The following is a 21907-nucleotide window of genomic DNA, read 5'->3' on the forward strand; positions in this document are numbered from 1 at the left end:
CTTCACAGATGTGTAAGACACCCATGCCTTGGGCACTAATACACCCCCATACCATCACAGATGCTGGCTTTTATAACAATAATATAACAATACGGATGGTTCTTTTCCTCTTTGTTCCGGATGACACAGTTTCCAAAAACAATTTGAAATGTGGACTCCGTCAGACCACTATATTTATCTATTTAGAAGAGTTAGTATAGTTATACAGCTGCATAGTTATTTTTCATTAAAGCTATTTTCAGTCATGCTTTCCTCCTCAAATTGTAAATAATAATAATAATAATAATAATAATATGACAGGAGGATATGTTGGCGCAGATGCCAACACAAACAATAACTTATTCGGAATATTAGGACTGACAGATGTTCAAAGAGAGAAGATGGTGTCACACATCTGTTTCAAACATTGGTACTGGAAAGCAGATGGTGCTCGGTAATTGGTTACAACAGAAATTGGGTGGAATTTATGAAGTGATGGTCAGCATGTGAAGAAAAGGAACACGTTTCTTTGAAAGTGCTGTCTCTGAGCCTGACAACCAGTTATTATGGGATGTACAGACCTGCTTCTCTTGATTTTAGAAATGTGTTCTAGGTGGAACCAACATGAGCTAGGAAGTGTGAAACCTAGGGCAGGGTGTGTCAAACTAAAACTAGCGTGATGGGATAAATACTTTTGTTGCAGTTTCTCTTCTGTACGTTTATTCTCTTTAGCTAATATGTCAAGTAGTGGTGTTCGATCCAGATGTCGATACTATCAATAACTAGGTTTTATTAGTTTTTGTTATTGTTTACAAAGTCAGGGAGTAAGTCTCTGGATACAGGAAGGCTTTGAGGGCAAAACCCAAATCATTTAAAGGGGCGCCAATAAGAGTTTTTGCTTTTGTTTAGTCACGTGCACTAAAAAAATATATATATGTGTCATTCAATACCACATGTTCATCATTTGATTAACAAAACCCAAAACCAGTGAAGTTGGCACGTTGTGTAAATCGTAAATAAAAACAGAAAACAATGATTTGCAAATCCTGTTCAACCTATATTCAATTGAATAGACTGCAAAGACAAGATAATTAACGTTCGAACTGGTAAACTTTGTTATTTTTTGCAAATATTAGCTCATCTGGAATTTGATGCCTGCAACATGTTTCAAAAAAGCTGGCACAAGTGGCAAAAAAAGACTGAGAAAGTTGAGGAATGCTCATCAAACACTTATTTGGAACATCCCACAGGTGAACAGGCTAATTGGGAACAGGTGGGTGCCATGATTGGGTATAAAAGCAGCTTCCGTGAAATGCTCAGTCAGTCACAAACAAGGATGGGGCGAGGGTCACCACTTTGTGAACAAATGCGTGAGCAAATTGTCCAACAGTTTAAGAACAACATTTCTCAACCAGCTATTGCAAGGAATTTAGGGATTTCACCATCTACGGTCCGTAATATCATCAAAAGGTTCAGAGAATCTGGAGAAATCACTTCGATCCCTCAGGCGGTACTGCATCAAAAAGCGACATCAGTGTGTAAAGGATATCACCACATGGGCTCAGGAACACTTCAGAAATCCACTGTCAGTAACTACAGTTGGTCGCTACATCTGTAAGTGCAAATTAAAACTCTACTGTGCAAAGCGAAAGCCATTTATCAACAACACCCAGAAACGCTTCGTTGGGCTTAGCTCATCTAAGATGCACTGATGCAAAGTGGAAAAGTGTTTTGTGGTCTGACCAGTCCACATTTTAAATTGTTTTTGGAAACTGTCGATGTCGTGTCCTCCGGACCAAAGAGGAAATGTGTTATTGTGTTATAGTTACTTGCTGAATAAAATGTTCACTTCTATAATCTATTGTCAAAGGGACTCGAAATCAGATTGAATTGGAGGCTAAAAAATCAGATCAGTATCGGAGGCAAAAAGTGGTGATCAGGACAACGCTAGTATTTAGTTATAAAAACATTATTTTTTTTCAAAAAATACATAGTTTTCTTGGATTCTCATAAACTAACGAGTGGCAAATCAACAAATGTATTCAATGATCATGACATTTCATGTCAAAACAATCGGTATCAGGATCGGCAATACTAACCCTGTGTTTACTTGGTATAGGATCGATACTAAAATCCCCAGTATTGCCTACTCATGGTGAGACCCTCGCCCAAGGGCCCATTGCAACCGGGTAGGCAAACTAGGCAATTTTCTAGGGCCACCAACTAAAAAGGGTGCACCCGTGCAACAACTAGTTATGTATTCAAATTTACAGGAACAACAACTTTGAAAAACAAAGAAAATAAAAAATACAATGACAGATCGGAATCCCCCCTCGAGGGCCCCCCCCCCAACATCCTCATATGCACACTGCAACAGTGTCATTGACAATGCTATAGAGAGCTTTGGATTTTTAGCTTAATAACCTCTTGTGTGGTGTTCGGGTCTGCGGGACCCGTTTTCATTTTTTATTAACAGAAAAATTACACAATTAATTCATTTTTCAAACAGAGACTCACTGACTTTGGCTCATTTTCTCTGAAGAACATATATCAGAATACATATTTAATGACCACACACCATACACCCCCCCTACACATTTCTATTACACATTAGATGTCCGGGGCTAATAGAAGTGTGGAAATTGATGTTCTGTGAACCACACACACACACACACACACACACACACACACACACACACACACACACACACACACACACACACACACACACACACACACACACACACACACACACACACACACAGCAGGCCTAGACAGGAGGAGGACAGAGTGCAGGTACACAGAACATCATAGGGTCAAATGTGCGAGAAAATGAGAGCAGACAGTGTTGACAAACAATGTTGCAACCTTGTGTGGGAACCGCAGGTGCAGAAACACAAAAGAAGAATCCCTGTGGGATGCAGAAACTGGCAGAGAAATTTTCCGTTACTCAGCCAGCAATTGTGGGTCTGATGGACCCGTTTTTTTTTTGGCTTTTGATGCCTCACAATCAAACACTTTTATGTTAAAATACTGAACAGATGTTTACCTTATCCCAATAAACATCTGTTCAGTATTTTAACATAAAAGTGTTTGATTGTGAGGCATTAAAAGCCACTAAATGCAACGGGTCCATCAGACCCACAAACGCTGACTGAGTAGCAACAATATGAACATAACACAAGGGTTAAGTATCCCACAATTCATTGCCAGGGCTTGCGTCTTCATTCATGAGAGCGCAACATGTATTATTTTCGAACTATCCAGTGGATGGAGAAATACTGTGAGTCATTAGATAAGAAGTCCCTTTGTCGTTATAAGACAAAGGGACGTATAATCTTGTAGACAGGTCTACAAGATCGACAAGTCTAAATGGAGCAGAGACCGCGACATCCTACCAGTTGTCTTGGGCTCATACCCGGACTTTGTGAACGACTTGATTTTTCAACCAAGCTCACTTGACACCTTTAAGGACTTTCAAAATTGCAAGAGTCGACAAAGCTATGACCGCTTTGTTTGCGGATGTGTTTCTGAGGTTTGTGTTTACCTGTAAAAACCCAGTGGACATTGTGTTGTCAAGCCAGGATAGAGTACCGTATTTTCTGGACCATAGGGCGCAGCGGATTATAAGGCGCACAGATGATGAATGGTCAATTTTCGATCTTTTTCATATATAAGGCGGATTCTAGGGCGCAGTAAAGGGGTCATATTATCATCTTTTTTTTCTAAATGTAAAACACTTCCTTGTGGTCTACATAACATGTGATGGTGGTTCTTTGGTCAAAATGTTGCATAGATGATGTTTTGCAGATCATCTTCAAGCCGCTTTCTGACAGTCGCTTCCAGATGCACCATTTTGTGGGCGTTCTTATTTACGTGGCTCACCTTCGACAGGCGTCTTTTCTCCGTCATCTTTGTTGTAGCGGTGTAGCGTGCAAGGACGGGAGTGGAAGAAGTGTCAAAAGATGGAGCTAACTGTTTTAATGACATTCAGACTTTACTTCAATCAATAACGGAGCAGCATCTCCTCATCCGTGGCTCACTAGTGCAATAACAAAAGCAAGAAAATGTGTCCCCTGAAAAACTGTCCGACCAGAACCCTCTAATTACTAAAGTTCCGTGGGTGAATTATGTAAACTCACTACAGTTTCATAGCTAGTCTACTGACAGATATAAGTAAGAACTTTACACTACTTTATGTTAGAAATGGCAACAGCGGAAGATGAATGCCACATAAGAAGGTAGAGAAAAAGAAGAAGCGTGTCGGCACGGACTACAATGGCGGACGCGCACACATTTTCATGACTTATGCAGATCCCAAATACACATCAGCAGGTACCAGAAGGTAAGAAAAGTTGGTTTTGCATAATATTGCGAGATAAAACACCAGGTAATATGTCTGCTAATAGGTGCCATTTTGCAGTCCTTATACACCAGACCTGGGCAAATTAAGGCTCGGGAGCCACATGCGGCCCGTTAAGCTTTTCGATCTGGCCCGCCGGACATTCCCAAATTATTTTTTTAGATCTTTAAGATGGAAAGTGTACCTGCCATTATGATGTGCAGTGATGTTTTCAAATGACCGTAAGTCTTGAACTATACAAAGTATTTCAATGGTTGGAATCTGCGCTTTTGCATGATACACTAGTTACTATGGTCATCTAATTAGTTACTATGGTAATCTACGTGACAGCAGCTCAGACGAGGCACCAAGCAGTGTGGGTGGGGAGCGTTTCCACGGAGTGTTTCCAGAGCGGCCAGCCTGAAAAAGCGGGTGTCAGGGACAGACTGTCATGTCTGTGATTATGTTTTGTTTTAGTCATGTTTGGATTTGGTTTTGGACTTTTTGTGCACTTTTATTTGTCACCATAGCAACCATTAGTTTCACCTGGTTCACATTGTCATGTCACGCACCTGTTCACGGTTAGAGTCACGCACCTGTTTTCACTGATCATGTCACTATATAAGCTTTTCTGTTTCTGTTGTTCGTCCTGGCGACATCACACACACTCCTGCCACTCTGTTCACCCTCATGATCCATGCTGCTCTTTTTTATGCCGCTCTTCTCATGTCAAGTAAGTTTTGTTATTGTTCATAGTTTTTTGCCTTTGTGCTATAGTGTTTTATTTTCATAGCCACGTTTTGTACTTCCGCCTTTGTGCGCGCTTTTTGTTAATCCCCTTTTGAGTTAAAATATTAAACATGTCCTCACCTGCACGCCACGTGTGGTCCAATTCATTTGCACCACTGGAGAACCAACCACGCCACAGACCGAGTCATGACACAGACGAGGAAGGAGATTTTTACAACAAAGCTCTAAAACTTAGTGATATATCAGATATATCAGATTGTAGGTGGGTTTATTTTGTTTTTTTCGCGTTCATATTTTGCTGTCTTAGTTGCATTTTTGTTGCGTTTCGCTTGATTGTAAAATATGTCAATCGAGAGGGGGTGTGACGTTCATATTTTGTCAATATTCAGTGTTTTATCCTTCATAGTTAATATTGTAAATCCCACATTCTTTATTTTCATGTCCATTCTGGGTGTCTCATCCGTTTTTTTTAAGGCGGTTTTAATTACGTTCTTAGCATTCAATCAGGTATTACTAAGTTAAAGTTAAAGTACCAATGATTGTCACACTGCAAAAACTGACATCTAAGATTAAATATCTCAAATAAGGGTGATATTTGCTTATTTTCTGTCAGATAAGATAATTCTTCTCACTGAGCAGATTTTATGTTAGAGTGTTTTACTTGTTTTAAGGGTTTTGGTCCTAAATGATCTCAGTAAGATATTACAGCTTGTTGCTGAGATTTTATGACCTATATTGAGTAAAAACATGCTTGAAACTAGAATATCAACTGTTGCAAAGCTGTGTCATCAACACTCACAAGTATAAAACTACGTTTTTAAAGTAATAATTTCTTACTTCAAGCATGACAAAAAAAATCATGATGCCGAGCGCATATCATTATGTCAAGATAATGGCACTAGCATTTACTTAATTTAAGAATATTTTTCAACATATTGAGCAAAAAGGTCTCTTTTTTTTCTACCAAGAAAAGTGCACTTGTTATTAATGAGAATATACTTATTTTAAGGTATTTTTGGGTTCATTGAGGTTAGCTAATTTTACTTGTTTTGGAAAGTCTTGACAAGCCGAATTTTCTTGTTCTATTGGCAGATAATATTGCTTAGTTCAAATAAAATACCCCTCATTTTTGTATTATTTTTTCTTGTTTTTGAACACTGACTTTTTGCAGTGCACACACACACTAGGTGTGGTGAAATTATTCTCTGCATTCGACTCATCACCCTTGATCACCCTCTGGGAGGTGAGGGGAGCAGTGGGCAGCAGCGGTGGCCGCGCCCGGGAATAATTTTTGGTGATTTAACCCCCAACTCCAACCCTTGATGCTGAGTGCCAAGCAGGGAGGTATGGGTCCCATTTTTATAGTCTTTGGTATGACTCGGCCGGGGTTTGAACTCACAACCTACCGATCTCAGGGCGGACACTTTTTGCTGTTTGATGCATTTCTGTTGCGTTTCGCTTGATTGTAAAATATGTCAATCGAGAGGGTGTGTGACGTTCATATGTTGTTAATATTCAGTGTTTTATCGTACATAGAAAAATACCGTTTTTAAGGTTGGCTGTCATAACGTTTATAGCATTCAATCAGACATTATTGTGAGTAGAGATGTCCGATAATGGCTTTTTTGCCGATATCCAGTATTCCGATATTGTCCAACTCTTTATTACCGATTCCGATATCATCCGATACCAAGATGTACAGTCGTGGAATTAACACATTATTATGCTTAATTTTGTTGTGATGCCCCGCTGGATGCATTAAACAATGTAACAAGGTTTTCCAAAATAAATCAACTCAAGTTATGGAAAAAAAATGCCAACATGGCACTGCCATATTTATTATTGAAGTCACAAAGTGCATTATTTTTTTTAACATGCCTCAAAACAACAGCTTGGAATTTGGGACATACTCTCCCTGAGAGAGCATGAGGAGGTTTAGGTGGGCGGGGTTGAGGTGGGGGGGTGTGTATTGTAGCGTCCCGGAAGAGTTAGTGCTGCAAGGGATTCTGGGTATTTGTTCTGTTGTGTTTATGTTGTGTTACGGGGCGGATGTTCTCCCGAAATGTGTTTGTCATTCTTGTTTGGTGTGGGTTCACAGTGTGGCGCATATTTGTAACAAAGTTAATGTTTTTTACGGTCACCCTCAGTGTGACCTGTATGGCTGTTGACCAAGTATGCATTGCATTCACTTGTGTGCAAAGGAAGTGCCTTTAAGGTTTATTGGCGCTCTGTACTTCTCCCTACGTCCGTGTACGCAGCAGTGTTTTAAAAAGTCATAAATCTTACTTTTTGAAACCGATACCGATAATTTCCGATATTGCATTTTAAAGCATTTATCGGACATCTCTAGTTGTTAATATTCAGTGTTTTATCCTACATAGAAAAAATACAGTTTTTAAGGCGGTCTATCATAACATTTATAGCATTCAATCTGACCTTATTGTGAGGTTTTGTATTAGTGTTCCTAAAAAATAGATATACCGGCCCCTAGACAAATGTTTTCTCCCCGAGTCAAAATAATTGCCCGGGCCTGATCTATCTTGACTACCCTCACAGTCCCTGCCGCTGAAAAACATCTTCAATGCATGATGCTGCTTAATTATTTCCTCCAAACATGACGTCTGGCATTCACGCCCAAGAGTTCAAGGGGTTAGGCCCCCCATATCCCGAATTCGGAGATCTCTAGGTTGGCAAGTATGGGTATGACACGGCAGGGGTTTGAACTCACAACCTACCGATCTCAGGGCGGACACTTTTTGCTGTGTTTGTTGCATTTTTGTTGCGTTTCACTTGATTGTTAAATATGTCAATCAAGAGGGGGTGTGATGTGAGTGTGACGTTCATATGTTGTTAATATTCAGTGTTTTATCATACATAGAAAAATTACATTCCGTTTTTAAGGCAGTCTGTCATAATGTTTATAGCATTCAATCAGACATTATTGTGAGGTTTTGTATTAGTGTTCCTAAAAAATAGATATACCGGCCCCCAGACACATCTTTTTTCTCTAAATTTGTGAACTTTGTGACTTCAATAATAAATATGGCAGTGCCATGTTGGCATTTTCTTCCATAACTTGAGTTGATTTGTTTTGGAAAACCTTGTTACATTGTTTAATGCATCCAGCGGGGCATCACAACAAAATTAGGCATAATAAGGTGTTAATTCCACGACTGTATATATCGGTATCGGTTGATATCGGAATCGGTAATTAAGAGTTGGACAATATCGGAATATCGGATATCGTCAAAAAAGCCATTATCGGACATCTCTAGTTGTTAATATTCATTGTTTTATCGTACATAGGAAAAATACAGTTTTTAAGACGGTATGTCATAACGTTTATAGCATTCAATCAGACATTATTGTGAGGTTTTGTATTAGTGTTCCTAAAAAATAGATATACCGGCCCCTAGTCACATCTTTTTCGGTAAATTTGCCCCCCCTCTTCCGGGACGCTACAATATACGAATCGGTAATTAAGAGTTGGACAATATCGGAATATCGGATATCGGCAAAAAAGCCGCTATCGGACATCTTCACTCGTATGTTGAAGCACAGTACAATCCATCAAGCGGTGTGGCTTTATAGCTTACCAAAGTCGTACTAAAACATTTTGATAGATTTTTGAGCGCCGCGTGTGATATTTTCAATACAACATATAACATTTTGGTGTTGTTTACTTGAGTCATATTGCAGTCTACACATATCTCTTATGTGTGACTGCCGTCATACTGCAGTCTACACGTATCTCTTATGTTTGACTGCCATCTACTGGTCACACTTATCATTTCACCATATACCAAATAAAATCGCTTCGAGGTCAGTAAGCACAACCAAAATTATTCCGTACATTAGGTGCACCGGGTTATAAGGCGCACTGTCGAGTTTTGAGAAAATTAAAGGATTTTAAAGGCCTACTGAAACCCACTACTACCGACCATGCAGTCTTATAGTTTATATATCAATGATGAAATCTTAACATTGCAACACATGCCAATACGGCCGGGTTAACTTATAAAGTGCAATTTTAAAATTCCCGCCACACTTTCGGTTGAAAACGTCTTTGTATGATGACGTATGCGCGTGACGTCAATCGTTGAAACGGAAGTATTCGGACACATTGAATCCAATACAAAACGCTCTGTTTTCATCCCAAAATTCCATAGTATTCTGGACATCTGTGTTGGTGAATCTTTTGCAATTTGTTTAATGAACAATGAAGACTGCAAAGAAGAAAGCTGTAGGTGGGATCGGTGTATTAGTGGCGGACTACAGCAACACAACCAGGAGGACTTTGACTTGGATAGCAGACGCGCTAGCCGACGCTAGCCACCGACCGCACGGATGATCGGGTGAAGTCCTTCGTCCTTCCGTTGATCACTGGAACGCAGGTAAGCACGGGTGTTGGTGGAGCGCTAATGTTTTTATCATAGCTCTGTGAGGTCCCGTTGCTAAGTTAGCTTCAATGGCGTCGTTAGCAACAGCATTGTTAAGCTTCGCCAAGCTGGAAATTATTAACCGTGTATTTACATGTCCATGGTTTAATAGTATTGCTGATCTTCTGTCTATCCTTCCAGTCAGGGGTTTACTTATTTTGTTTCTATCCGCATTTGAGCCCGATGCTATCACGTTAGCTCAGTAGCGAAAGAGCTTCGCCGATGTATTGTCGTGGAGATAAAAGTCACTGTTAATGTCCATTTCGCGTTCTCGACTCTCATTTTCAAGAGGATATAGTATCCGAGGTGGTTTAAAATACAAATCCGTGATCCACAATAGAAAAAGGAGAAAGTGTGGAATCCAATGAACCCTTGTACCTAAGTTACGGTCAGAGCGAAAAAAGATACGTCCTGCACTGCACTCTAGTCCTTCACTCTCACTTTCCTCATCCACGAATCTTTCATCCTCGCTCAAATTGATGGGGTAATCGTCGCTTTCTCGGTCCGAATCTCTCTCGCTGCATTGTAAACAATGGGAAAATGTGAGGAGTCCTTCCTCCGGTGACGTCACGCTACTTCCGGTATAGGCAAGGCTTTTTTTTTATCAGCGACCAAAAGTTGCGAACTTTATCATCGTTGTTCTCTACTAAATCCTTTCAACAAAAATATGGCAATATCGCGAAATGATCAAGTATGACACATAGAATGGATCTGCTATCCCCGTTTAAATAAAAACATTTCATTTCAGTAGGCCTTTAAGTGCGCCTTATAGGCCGAAAAATACGGTATCTGTAATGAAATAATTCTAACACACATGAAGTTGTCATAGCACGTCACATCTCAGTTAAGTGCAGCAATCCATGCTCATCGGAATTGGTAGTTAAGAGTTGGACAATATCGAGATATCGGCAAAAAAAAAGCCATTATCGGACATCTCTAGTTGTTGACGGTCTTCCTTCGGACGGAGTGATTTATACCGACCATTCCTGTGAACGGTTTGGATCTGCTGCCCAGAAGAATTGATTTACAGTATCAGGCACAGCTCCCCCTCTTTGTTATGACAGGCTCCGAGGATAAGGAGAAGCGTGGAGCCGCGCAGGACAACGTAGTCGGATTACAGGACAACAAAAGTGAACTTTTGAACTCGGCCAATGTTTAAGAAAGAGGTGAACCCTCCCCGTGCGCGATATATCCCTCTTCGCTTTTCATTGCTGCAGACACTCTCAACAGCTTTTCTCCTCTTTCTGATTCCTTTTAGTCACGCTATGTGCCGGGCCTAACCTATGCTGGCCGTGCACTGTAGAGCAGAAGGCTCTCATTTCAGCTCTGGCAACAAAAAAAAAAAAAGAGCGGCGATGAGCTCATCCTCCTGCAGGAGCTGGACGTGGTGGGCGATGCACTCGAAGGCTTGTTAGGGCTTGGAGGGGAGGGGTAGTGGAAACAGATGCACTGGTGATGAGTGTCCTGGGAGTTTTTTAATGACTGATCCAACTCTTTGTTGTTCTGGCCGGAGCTGAGAGCCTCTACCTTTTTTAACCAGTCGTTCTGGATCGAATCAAAGTCTGTTAATAGTCGCCTCGCACGGAACGACTGTTAACGGACGATAAGGTGGCCGTGCGAAAGTGAGAACACGAGAACTCGCAACAACAGCGAGACCAGAAGGAAGAGCGGGGGAAAAAGCGCCGAGTGGACGACTGATTGCACGGAGCTCTTATAGACTCCATTACTGTCTTTTTCATGCAGCGCCTTTTTATTGCCTCCTCCTGCTACACACACACACACACACACACACACACACACACTCACTCCCAGTCCCTCCACCGTGCCTGGTCTCAGGACTGATTCTTAGAAATATCTGAAGGCAAGTACAGGCCTAAAGGTTGCACTATCCTCTAGGGCAGGGGTGTCCAAAGTGCGGCCCGGGGGCCATTTGCGGCCCCGCAGGTCATTTTTTAATTGAAAAACAAACAAACAAAAAAACATAAAAAGTGGTATAAAAGAGAAAACTGGTGCCGTTTAACAAGAAAATGTTGCAATGTTGACTCTAATAACACAAAGCTGCCATGCAGGCTGTTTCTTTCTTTAAAAAATAATAATGAATCAAAATCAATGTTATTATGAATTATTAAAGGCCTACTGAAACCCACTACTTCCGACCACGCAGTCTGATAGTTTATACATCAATGATGAAATCTTAACATTGCAACACATGCCAATACGGCCGGGTTAACTTATAAAGTGCAATTTTAAATTTCCCGCTAAACTTCCGGTTGAAAACGTCTTTGGATGATGACGTATGCACGTGACGTAACCAGTGAAACAGAAGTATCGGTACCCCCATTGAATACAATACAAAATAGCTCTGTTTTCATCTCATAATTCCACAGTATTCTGGACATCTGTGTTGGTGAATCTTTTGCAATTTGTTTAATGAACAATGAAGACTGCAAAGAAGAAAGTTGTAGGTGGGATCGGTGTATTAGTGGCAGACTACAACAACACAACCAGGAAGACTTTGACTCGGATAGCAGACGCGCTAGCCGGCGCTAGCCGACGCTAGCCACCGACCGCACGGATGATCGTGGTGAAGTCCTTCGTCCTTCCGTCGATCGCTGGAACGCAGGTGAGCACGGGTGTTGATGAGCAGATGAGGGCTGGCTGGCGTAGGTGGAGCGCTAATGTTTTTATCATAGCTCTGTGAGGTCCCGTTATACTAAGTTAGCTTCAATGGCGTCGTTAGCAACAGCATTGTTAAGCTTCGCCAAGCTGGAAAGCTCTAACCGTGTATTTACATGTCCATGGTTTAATAGTATTGTTGATCTTCTGTCCATCCTTCCAGTCAGGAATTTATTTATTTTGTTTCTATATGCAGTTAAGCATGATGCTATCACGTTAGCTCCGTAGCTAAGTTAGCTTCAATGGCGTCATTAGCAACAGCATTGTAAAGCTTCGCCAGGCTGGAAAGCATTAACCGTGTATTTACATGTCCCTGGTTTAATAGTATTGTTGATCTTCTGTCTATCCTTCCAGTCAGGGATTTATTTATTTTGTTTCTATATGCAGTTAAGCCCGATGCTATCACGTTAGCTCCGTAGCTAAAGTGTTTTGTCGATGTATTGTCGTGGAGATAAAAGTCACTGTGAATGTCCATTTCTCGTTCTCGACTCTCATTTTCAAGAGGATATAGTATCCCAGGTGGTTTAAAATACAAATCTGTGATCCACAATAGAAAAAGGAGAGAGTGTGGAATCCAATGAGCCAGTTTGTACCTAAGTTACGGTCAGAGCGAAAAAATATATGTCTTGCACTGCATTCTAGTCCTTAACTCTAATGTTCCTCATCCACGAATCTTTCATCCTCGCTCAAATTAATGCGGTAATCGTCGCTTTCTCGGTCCGAATTGCTCTAGCTGCATTGAAAACAATAGGAAACGCTACTTCCGGTAGGGGCAAGGCTTTTTTTTTTATCAGATACCAAAAGTTGCGATCTTTATCGTCGTTGTTCTCTACTAAATCCTTTCAGCAAAAAATATGGCAATATCACGAAATGATCAAGTATGACACATAGAATGGATCTGCTATCCCCGTTTAAATAAAAAAAATTCATTTCAGTAGGTCTTTAACAAGAAAATGTTGCAATGTTGACTCTAATAACACAAAGCTGCCATGCAGGCTGTTTATTTCTTTAAAAAATAATAATGAATCAAAATCAATGTTATTATGAATTATTAACCTATTCAAGGCTCCAATTACTTCACATTAAATATTCCCCTTTGAGATATGTTTGGGGGAAAGTGTTGCATATTTTGTGATTGCCATTTAAAAAACAAAAGTTTTTATTTTATTTTTATTTTTTAAAAGAAGGGCCTAAAATTAACAAACAAAAACATAAACAACAGTAAAACGTATAATTGACGGAGAGATCTGAAGTTCATCTCGAAACTATTGTGTTAAAAGTAAAAAAAAAAAAAGTATGATTTATTTTTAAAAACTTTACTAAACAGGACCCATTAGGATCCCCAATAATTTTAGTGGGACTTTTTTTTCAGTGTCATTGTTAAAAATAAAATAAATAAAGAATTAAAATCAATGTTGTTATGAGTTATTGACCTTTTTAAGGCTCCATTCATTATATAATCTCAAATAGTCCACTTAAAAAATATATTGGGTGAAAATATTGCATATTTTGTGTTTTTCCCATTAAAAAATTAGGGTTTTCTTTGACAAAAAGAGCATACAGCGTAAATCTTTAAAAACGTTATATTGACGGATAGACCTAATGTTGATCTAGAAATTTAAACCTTGATTAATAATAAAAATAATAATACTGAATAATGACACATTTTTAATATATTGTTGACCAAAACCCTTTGAGGTCCCTGGGATCAAGCCTGAGTGGAGTCCTAAATGTATATTTTTTATACATATATTCTATTGGTTTTTAAAATAAAAAATATCAAAATGGTCCCCGCTTGCTTTTATATTTTAGTGTGCGGCCCTCAGTGGAAAAAGTTTGGACACCCCTGCTCTAGGGCAGACCTGGGCAAATTAAGGCCCGGGGGCCACATGCGGCCCGTTGAGCTTTTCAATCTGGCCCGCCGGACATTCCCAAATATTTTTTTTAGATCTTTAAGATGGAAACTGTAGCTGCCATTATGATGTGCAGTGTTGTTTTCTAATGATGGTTGGAATCTGAGTTTATGGATGATATACCAGTTACTATGGTAATCTAATTAGTTACTATGGTCATCTAATTAGTTACTATAGTCATCTAATTAGTTACTATGGTCATCTACGTCACAGCAGCTCAGACGAGGCACCAAGTAGTGTGGGCGGGAAGCGTTTCCACAGACGCGGAAGGAGATTTTCACAACAAAGTTCTAAAGCTTAGTGATATATAGAATAGAATATAATAGAATAGAATAGAAAGTACTTTATTGATCCCTGGGGGAAATTCAGCAAATATCAGATATATCAGATTGTAGATGGGTTTCTTTTGTACCCTTCGAGTTCATATTTCACTCTTTGTTGCATTTTATGTCGATCGAAAACGGTGTGACATTCATATTTTGTCAATATTCAGTGTTTTATCGTTCATAGAAAAATGTAAAATTCCATTACGTTTTTTTAAGGCGGTCTGTCATAACGTTTTTAGCATTCAGTCAGACATTATTGTGAGGTTTTGTATTAGTGTTCCTAAAAATAGATATACCGGCCCCCAGACAAATTTTTTTTCTCTAAATGTGGCCCCCCGAGTCAAAATAATTGCCCAGGTCTGCTCTAGGGCAGTGTTTTTCAACCTTTTTTGAGCCAAGGCACATTTTTTGCGTAAGTCTTTGCTGTTGTCCAGCATTCTGTTTTTGTTTACTTTGTAGCCAGTTCAGTTTTAGTTTCGTTCTGCATATCCTTCCCTGAGCTTCAATGCCTTTTCTTAGGGGCACTCACCTTTTGTTTATTTTTGGTTTAAGCATTAGACACCTTTTTACCTGCACACTGCCTCCCGCTGTTTCCGACGTCTACAAAGCAATTAGCTACCGGCTTCCACCTACTGATATGGAAGAGTATTACACGGTTACTCCGCCGAGCTCTAGACAGCACCGACACTCAACAACAACACATCATTTGCAGACTATAATTACTGGTTTACAAAAAATGTTTTTAACCCAAATAGGTGAATTTAGATAATCTCCCACGGCACACCAGACGGTATCTCACGGCACAACACTGCTCTAGGGTTGTACGTAGGGATGTCCGATAATATCGGCCTGCCGATATCATCGGCCGATAAATGCGTTAAAATGTAATATCGGAAATTATCGGTATCGTTTTTTTTATTATCTGTATCGTTTTTTGGGGGGGGGGTTTTGTGTTTTTTTATTAAATCAACATAAAAAACACAAGATACACTTACAATTAGTGCACCAACCCAAAAAATCTCCCTCCCCCCATTTCTTTCTGTTATCAATATTCTGGTTCCTACATTATATATCAATATATATCAATACAGTCTGCAAGGGATACAGTGTGTAAGCACACATGATTGTGCGTGCTGCTGGTCCACTAATAGTACTAACCTTTAACAGTTAATTTTACTCATTTTCATTAATTACTAGTTTCTATGTAACTGTTTTTATATTGTTTTACTTTCTTTTTTATTCAAGAAAATGTTTTTAATTTAGTTATCTTATTTTATTATTTTTTTTAAAAAGTACCTTATCTTCACCATACATGGTTGTCCAAATTAGGCATAATAATGTGTTAATTCCACGACTGCATATATCGGTTGATATCGGTATCGGTTGATATCGGTATCGGTAATTAAAGAGTTGGACAATATCGGAATATCGGATATCAGCAAAAAGCCATTATCGGACATCCCTAGTTGTACGGTATACTGGTATTAGTATGGTACTGCGATACTAATGAATCATATTCGGTACTAAACCACCTCTGAAAAGTACCATCCACGTCGTGACATTGCTGGTTCTACGAGCAGAGGAGAATGTTCGGCAGCGCACAATCACAGAGTACTTACAAACGGACGCAGTGTGTAGACAGAAAAGGGAGAACAGACGCATTTTGGCATAAAAACTGACAATAAAGGTGAAGTCATAACACTGAAACGCCCTCAGGAAGAGGTGCTTTAAGACATGGCTAACTAGCTAGCAGCAGTGTTTTAGCTACTTCTAAATCACTAATCCAAATAAAGTGTGTTTCTTACAAGTATCATCCCTGCAGGACGAGGAATAGCTAAACATGCTTCACTACACACCGTAACTCACCGGCGTCACAATGTAAACAAACGCTATTGGTGGATTTACACCTAACATCCACTGTAATGATACCAAGTACAGGAGCGTTTCTAGTCGATACTACTATGATTACGTCAATATTTTTTTTTAGCATCACATCTTTTTTCGTTTTTTTCAAATTAATATTATGTTTATAAACTCAGGAAATATGTCCCTGGACACATAAGGAATTTGAGTATGACCAATGTATGATCCTGTAACTACTTGGTATCGGATTGATACCCAAATGTGTGGTATCATCCAAAACTAATGTAAAGCATCCAAACAACAGAAGAATAAGTGATTATTACATTTTAACAGAAGTGTAGATAGAACATGTTAAAAGAGAAAGTAAGCAGATATTAACAGTAAATGAACAAGTAGATTATTAATTCATTTTCTACCACTTGTCCTTAATAATTTTGACAAAATAATAGAATGGAAAATGACACAATATGTTACTGCATACGTCAGCAGACTAAAATAGGAGCCTTTTTTTTGCTTACATACTACTAAAAGACAAGTTGTCTAGTATGTTCACTATTTTATTTAAGGACAAACTTGCAATAAGAAACATATGTTTAATGTACCGTAAGATTTTTTTTTTGTTAAAATAAAGACAATAGTGCAATTTTTTATGGTTCCCTTTATTTAGAAAAGTATCGAAAAGTACCGAAAAGTATCAAAATAATTTTGGTACAGGTACCAAAATATTGGTATCGGGACAACACTAATATATACATACACATATACATACCGTACATATATGCACATATATATACACAAATATATATATATATATATATATATATATATATATATATATATATATATATATATATATATATATATATATATATATATATACAAATATACATACATATATATATATATATATATATATATATACAAATATACATACATATATACATATACACACAATATATATATATATATATATAGTCCGGCCCCCGGCCAAATTGTTTTAAACCCAATGCGGCCCCCAAGTCAGAAAGTTTGGGGACCCCTGGTGTAGTGTGTGCCCCTGACAGTTACACACTATGGACAACACTCTCACAGGGGATGCACCTCACTGTCAACAGACACCATAGAACTCCGAGTCGAGGTCGTCCCTTACCCGAGTTCTCGTCCACCTCCCTCTCGTCGGTGCAGACGCCCTGGCCGTGCATGAGCGAGTGCAGCGGTCTCTCGATGTTCCGCGGCGGGTAGCAGCGCAGGCCGGTGCCACAGCGCGGGGAGTAGACGCCGCACTGCGCCCCCTTGGGCAGGGCGCAGGTGGGGCAGCAGCCGCAGCCGGGCTCCCGCACCGTCTCCTCGCAGTTGTCCGGCAGCTGACAGCTGGCCAGCTTCTCCTCGGAGCACACCGGGCAGCGGATGGCCTGGTCCGACCAGCACAGCGCGGCCAGCGTCAGAGTCGAGAGAGCCCACAGGCCCCCGTGCACCATGGCGGCACCTGACCTCGGCTTCTCCGGCCTGTGCAAGTTTTTAGAGTGGAGGACTAAGAAGGAAAGTCTTTGTCCCAGGAGGGTCTTGGATATGACGTTTCAACACAGCACCTCTCTGTACTGACTCAGTGGAACATGGCACGGACGGAGGTTTCGACTGGTTCAGGTGCGGTCCAGGGTCTCGCTGCAGAAAGGGTCCACTTGCAAACAACAGCTGCAGGCTCTCCTATCGCTGCTGTGCAAAGAATGGCTCAAGTTGAGTGGCTCTCTTTGGACTTTATACTGGTCTGTGGACACGCCTCTTTTTACAGTGAGAGAGGAGCTGAAAGGCTTAGCAGAGAAAAGCTTTCTTTCTCTCTCTCACTCTCTCTCTCTCTCTCTCGGTCTCTCTCTCTGCCGGCTGCTCCTCGCAAACACAATTTGACTCTCTCCGCCTCATTCTTTCCTTTGTCTTGAGGGAGCGAATCGCAGATTCACCGAGGCCGGGCGTGCGCTGCCAGCCGTTTGCAAGCGACCACATGTTCTCGTTTGCTCTCTCTCTGAAGTGGGCCGCAATAAAAAAGAAAAAAGAAAGGGATGGTCTTAACTCCACAAAAGCCCCTTTTTCCCAAGTTTTAATAACCCAGCTTGTTATACGTTTTTGAATGAGTCTTGTTTTTGTGCAAGACTCCGCTTTTTCAAAAACATGTATATTTTATTGGTGTGCATTTAATTGCCCCCCACCCCCGGGTTCCATCGCCTCCATTTTACCATGGAAACCTTGCATGTATTGTACTTGCCTTTGTGAGGATGCCTTTCTTCTTCAGGCGGGTGGCCGGTTGCCACGGCGAACCATGGGCGGGCCGCCAAGCCTTACATCTCAGGTGGGTGCTTTACCGGGTTATTTTTTTCACACCAGACAATTCACGCGCATCGATGCAACTATTAATAGTATCGATACTAGGGCTGGGCGATATGGCCTTTTTTTAATATCTCGATATCTTTAGGCCATGTCACGATACACGATATATACCTCGATATTTTTGCCTTAGCCTTGAATGAACACTTGATGCATATAATCACAGCAGTATGATGATTCTATGTGTCTACATTAAAACATTCTTGTTCATACTGCATTAATATATGCTACTTTTTAACGTTCATGCAGAGAGGGAAATCACAACTAAATCAATTGACCAAAACTGTATATATTAAACAGTTATTAAGCAGTGGCACAAACATTCATGTCATTTCAAAACAGAAAGTGCAAGATTGTCAGAGACATTTTAAAACATGAGTGTCAAACTCTGGCCTGCGGGCCAAATTTGGCCCGCCGTGTAATTTCACTTGGCCCTTGAGGCGATATCAAATTAACCCTGGAGCTGGCCCGCCGATTATATACAGCGGCGGTGCTGCGGTAACACCTCATTCACCGCTAATTCTCATACTTGCCAACCCTCCCGGGAGACTCCCAATAATAGTCACGTCTGCTTTTCACCCAGTCCAACGAGTGCTGGCCCAGTCACATGATATGTGCGGCTTCCTGCACGCACACACACAAGTGAATGCAACGCATACTCAATCAACAGCGATACAGGTTACACTGAAGGTGGCTGTATAAACAACTTTTACACTGTTAGAAATATGCGCCACACTGTGAATCCACACCAAACAAGAATGACAAACACATTTCGGGAGAACATCTGCACCGTAACACAACATAAACACAACAGAACAAATACCCAGAACCCTTTGCAGCACTAACTTTTCCGGGACGCTACAAGGTGTGTGGGGGGGGGGGGTTTGGTGGTAGCGGGGGTGTATTGTAGCATCCCGGAAGAGTTAGTGCTGCAAAGGGTTCTGGGTATTTGTTCTGTTGTGTTTATGTTGTGTTACGGTGTGGATGTTCTCCCAAAATGTGTTTGTCATTCTTGTTTGGTGTGGGTTCACAGTGTGGCGTATATTTCTAACAGTGTAAAAGTTGTTTATACGGGCACCCTCAGTGTAACTGTATCGCTGTTGATTAAGTATGCATTGCATTCACATGTTTGTGCATACAGACGCTGCACATATTTTGTGATTGGGCCGGCACATTGTTAGAATGGATGAAAAGCAGACGTGACGGCAGTTCGTAGTCGACGTTAAAGGCAGTGCCTTTAAGGTATGCCCCCAAGACTGTGGTCCCGGCGGACTACGAGATATAATGACTGATGAACACCTTCGTTCGATAATGAAGGTTGCCTCAGCCCAAAGCCTGAGCCCCGACATTAATGAACTAGCATCCAAGAAAAGATGGCGAGTATCTGGCTTGGGTACATCAGATTAGATCAGTGTGTTGCAAACTGAGCCGTTTAAAGTCCTGAATGGTTGGTTTATTCATAGTTATTTTATTTTCAAATTTATTAGCCTGTGGAAAAGTTAATTTTGATATTTACCTCAGAAGGCTGCAAATAGAAAAGAGGCATTCAATTTTTATTTAAATTGTATTTGATATGCCATTGATATTTTTTTATTATTATTATTATTATTATTATTTGAAACTCGATTTTGCATGTCACTATAACATTATATAAGCCTTGCTTGTTCAATATTCAATGCAAAACTTGTTTGGGTCCCTATTAAAAGGTTAATTTGTTCAACCTTGGCCCGCAGCTTTGTTCAGTTTTAAATTTTGGCCCACTCTGTATTTGAGTTTCACACCCCTGTTTTAAAACAAGCTATGAGTGCACTTTTGTGAATGATGTCACTAAGATGTCATATCAAAACAACACTAAATTAAAGTGCACTTTTTGTACAGAACGCCACTACAATAGTTTAAAACATAAAGTGCACTTTTGTGCATGATGTCACACAAGATATTTCAATAAGTGTCAAATAAAAATGAGCTGCATAATAGGAAATCAAATAGTGTATGTCCTTCGCTATGTGGTAGGTTCCTGCGGGCGTTATCTCCTTCTGTTGTTGACTATTTTTTTCATACGGTGTTGATCTGGAAATGGTTGCTTCTGCATTTTGTGGGTGTGGCACCGAACGGAGATTGTCATGACGAGGGGGTCGCAGCTTGCTGCGAAGTTTGTTCTCCCGGGATGCAAACGGACTTTTCCGGACAAGGCGTGAAGGTAGGAACATATTTAATTATTCAAAACTCAAAAAAGGGTACAAAAAAACAGAAAACAATCCGAAGGCAAGCGTGCCTATTGCACGTGGAAGCTAAGGCAAAAACTTAAGACATGAAACTATAAACATGAAACAACTAACCAAACTATGGCATAGAACAGTGGTTCTTAACTTTGGTTCGATGGAACCCTAGGGGTTCGGTGAGTCGGCCTCAGGGGTTCGGCGTAGCCTCCGCCACGGAGGTAAAGACACATCCGACTTATCATGTAAATAAAAACTTCTCCCTATCAGCGTATTATGGATACCCCCAAACAATGAGACACATCCGACTTATCATGTAAATAAAAACTTTTCCCTATCAGCGTATTATGGATACCCCCAAACAATGTTCCCTCTAATTTTCCATCTGATTTGCAGGTTTTTTGATTGATTGATTGAAACTTTTACTAGTAGTTTGCAAAGGAAGAGAATACATTATATGAAACAGCACAGTTTACACAGCACAGTACATATTCCGTACAATTGACCACTAAATGGTAACACTCAAATACGTTTTTCAACTTGTTTAAGTCGGGGTCCACGTTAATCAATTCATGGTAATATAATCAATCAATCAATCAATCAATCAGCTTTATTGTCCATTCTTACATGTACAAGACACATAAGAACTGAAATTACATTTTCGGCACAATCCCGCTAAGAGCAGACATACGTTACAGGGAGACAAGACGGAACCGCCAACGGATCAGCCTCACTTAGGCGCTCCTCAAAAAGGTGGGAAAAAGGTGACATTGGGGGGAGGGGGGAAGTAAAAAAAAATATCAGTCTGAGGCTGGACCCTCAGGAATGGTCCAGACTGAGTCCGAGGAAAAAAACCTCACATAGCATGGCACACATAAACAAGGTACATTTAATCACAACAACTCGCAACAAAGTCATCCAACAGGACCTTGGAGGCCAGCAGCTGCTGTTGAGCGCTGCTCAGCCCCCACAACCCCGGAGGAATAAAGCAGTGGTGAAGGCGTTGGTTTGGGGAGGGGTATGT

The 21907-nt window shown here is 40.4% G+C and overlaps 1 protein-coding gene across 1 annotated transcript in view; it reads right to left on the reverse strand.

The window, feature by feature from the left end:
- LOC133634118 (insulin-like growth factor-binding protein 4) overlaps positions 1-18023 on the reverse strand; it is a 242110-nt gene extending 224087 nt beyond the window's left edge. The window contains exon 1 of the mRNA XM_062027143.1: positions 17439-18023. Coding sequence (XP_061883127.1) covers positions 17439-17766 — 328 coding nt within the window. The 5' untranslated portion in view covers positions 17767-18023. The remainder of the gene's footprint in view (positions 1-17438) is intronic.
- Positions 18024-21907: the final 3884 nt, after the last annotated feature.

Source organism: Entelurus aequoreus, linkage group LG18 (genome assembly GCF_033978785.1).
Source record: "Entelurus aequoreus isolate RoL-2023_Sb linkage group LG18, RoL_Eaeq_v1.1, whole genome shotgun sequence".
Taxonomy (NCBI): domain Eukaryota; kingdom Metazoa; phylum Chordata; class Actinopteri; order Syngnathiformes; family Syngnathidae; genus Entelurus; species Entelurus aequoreus.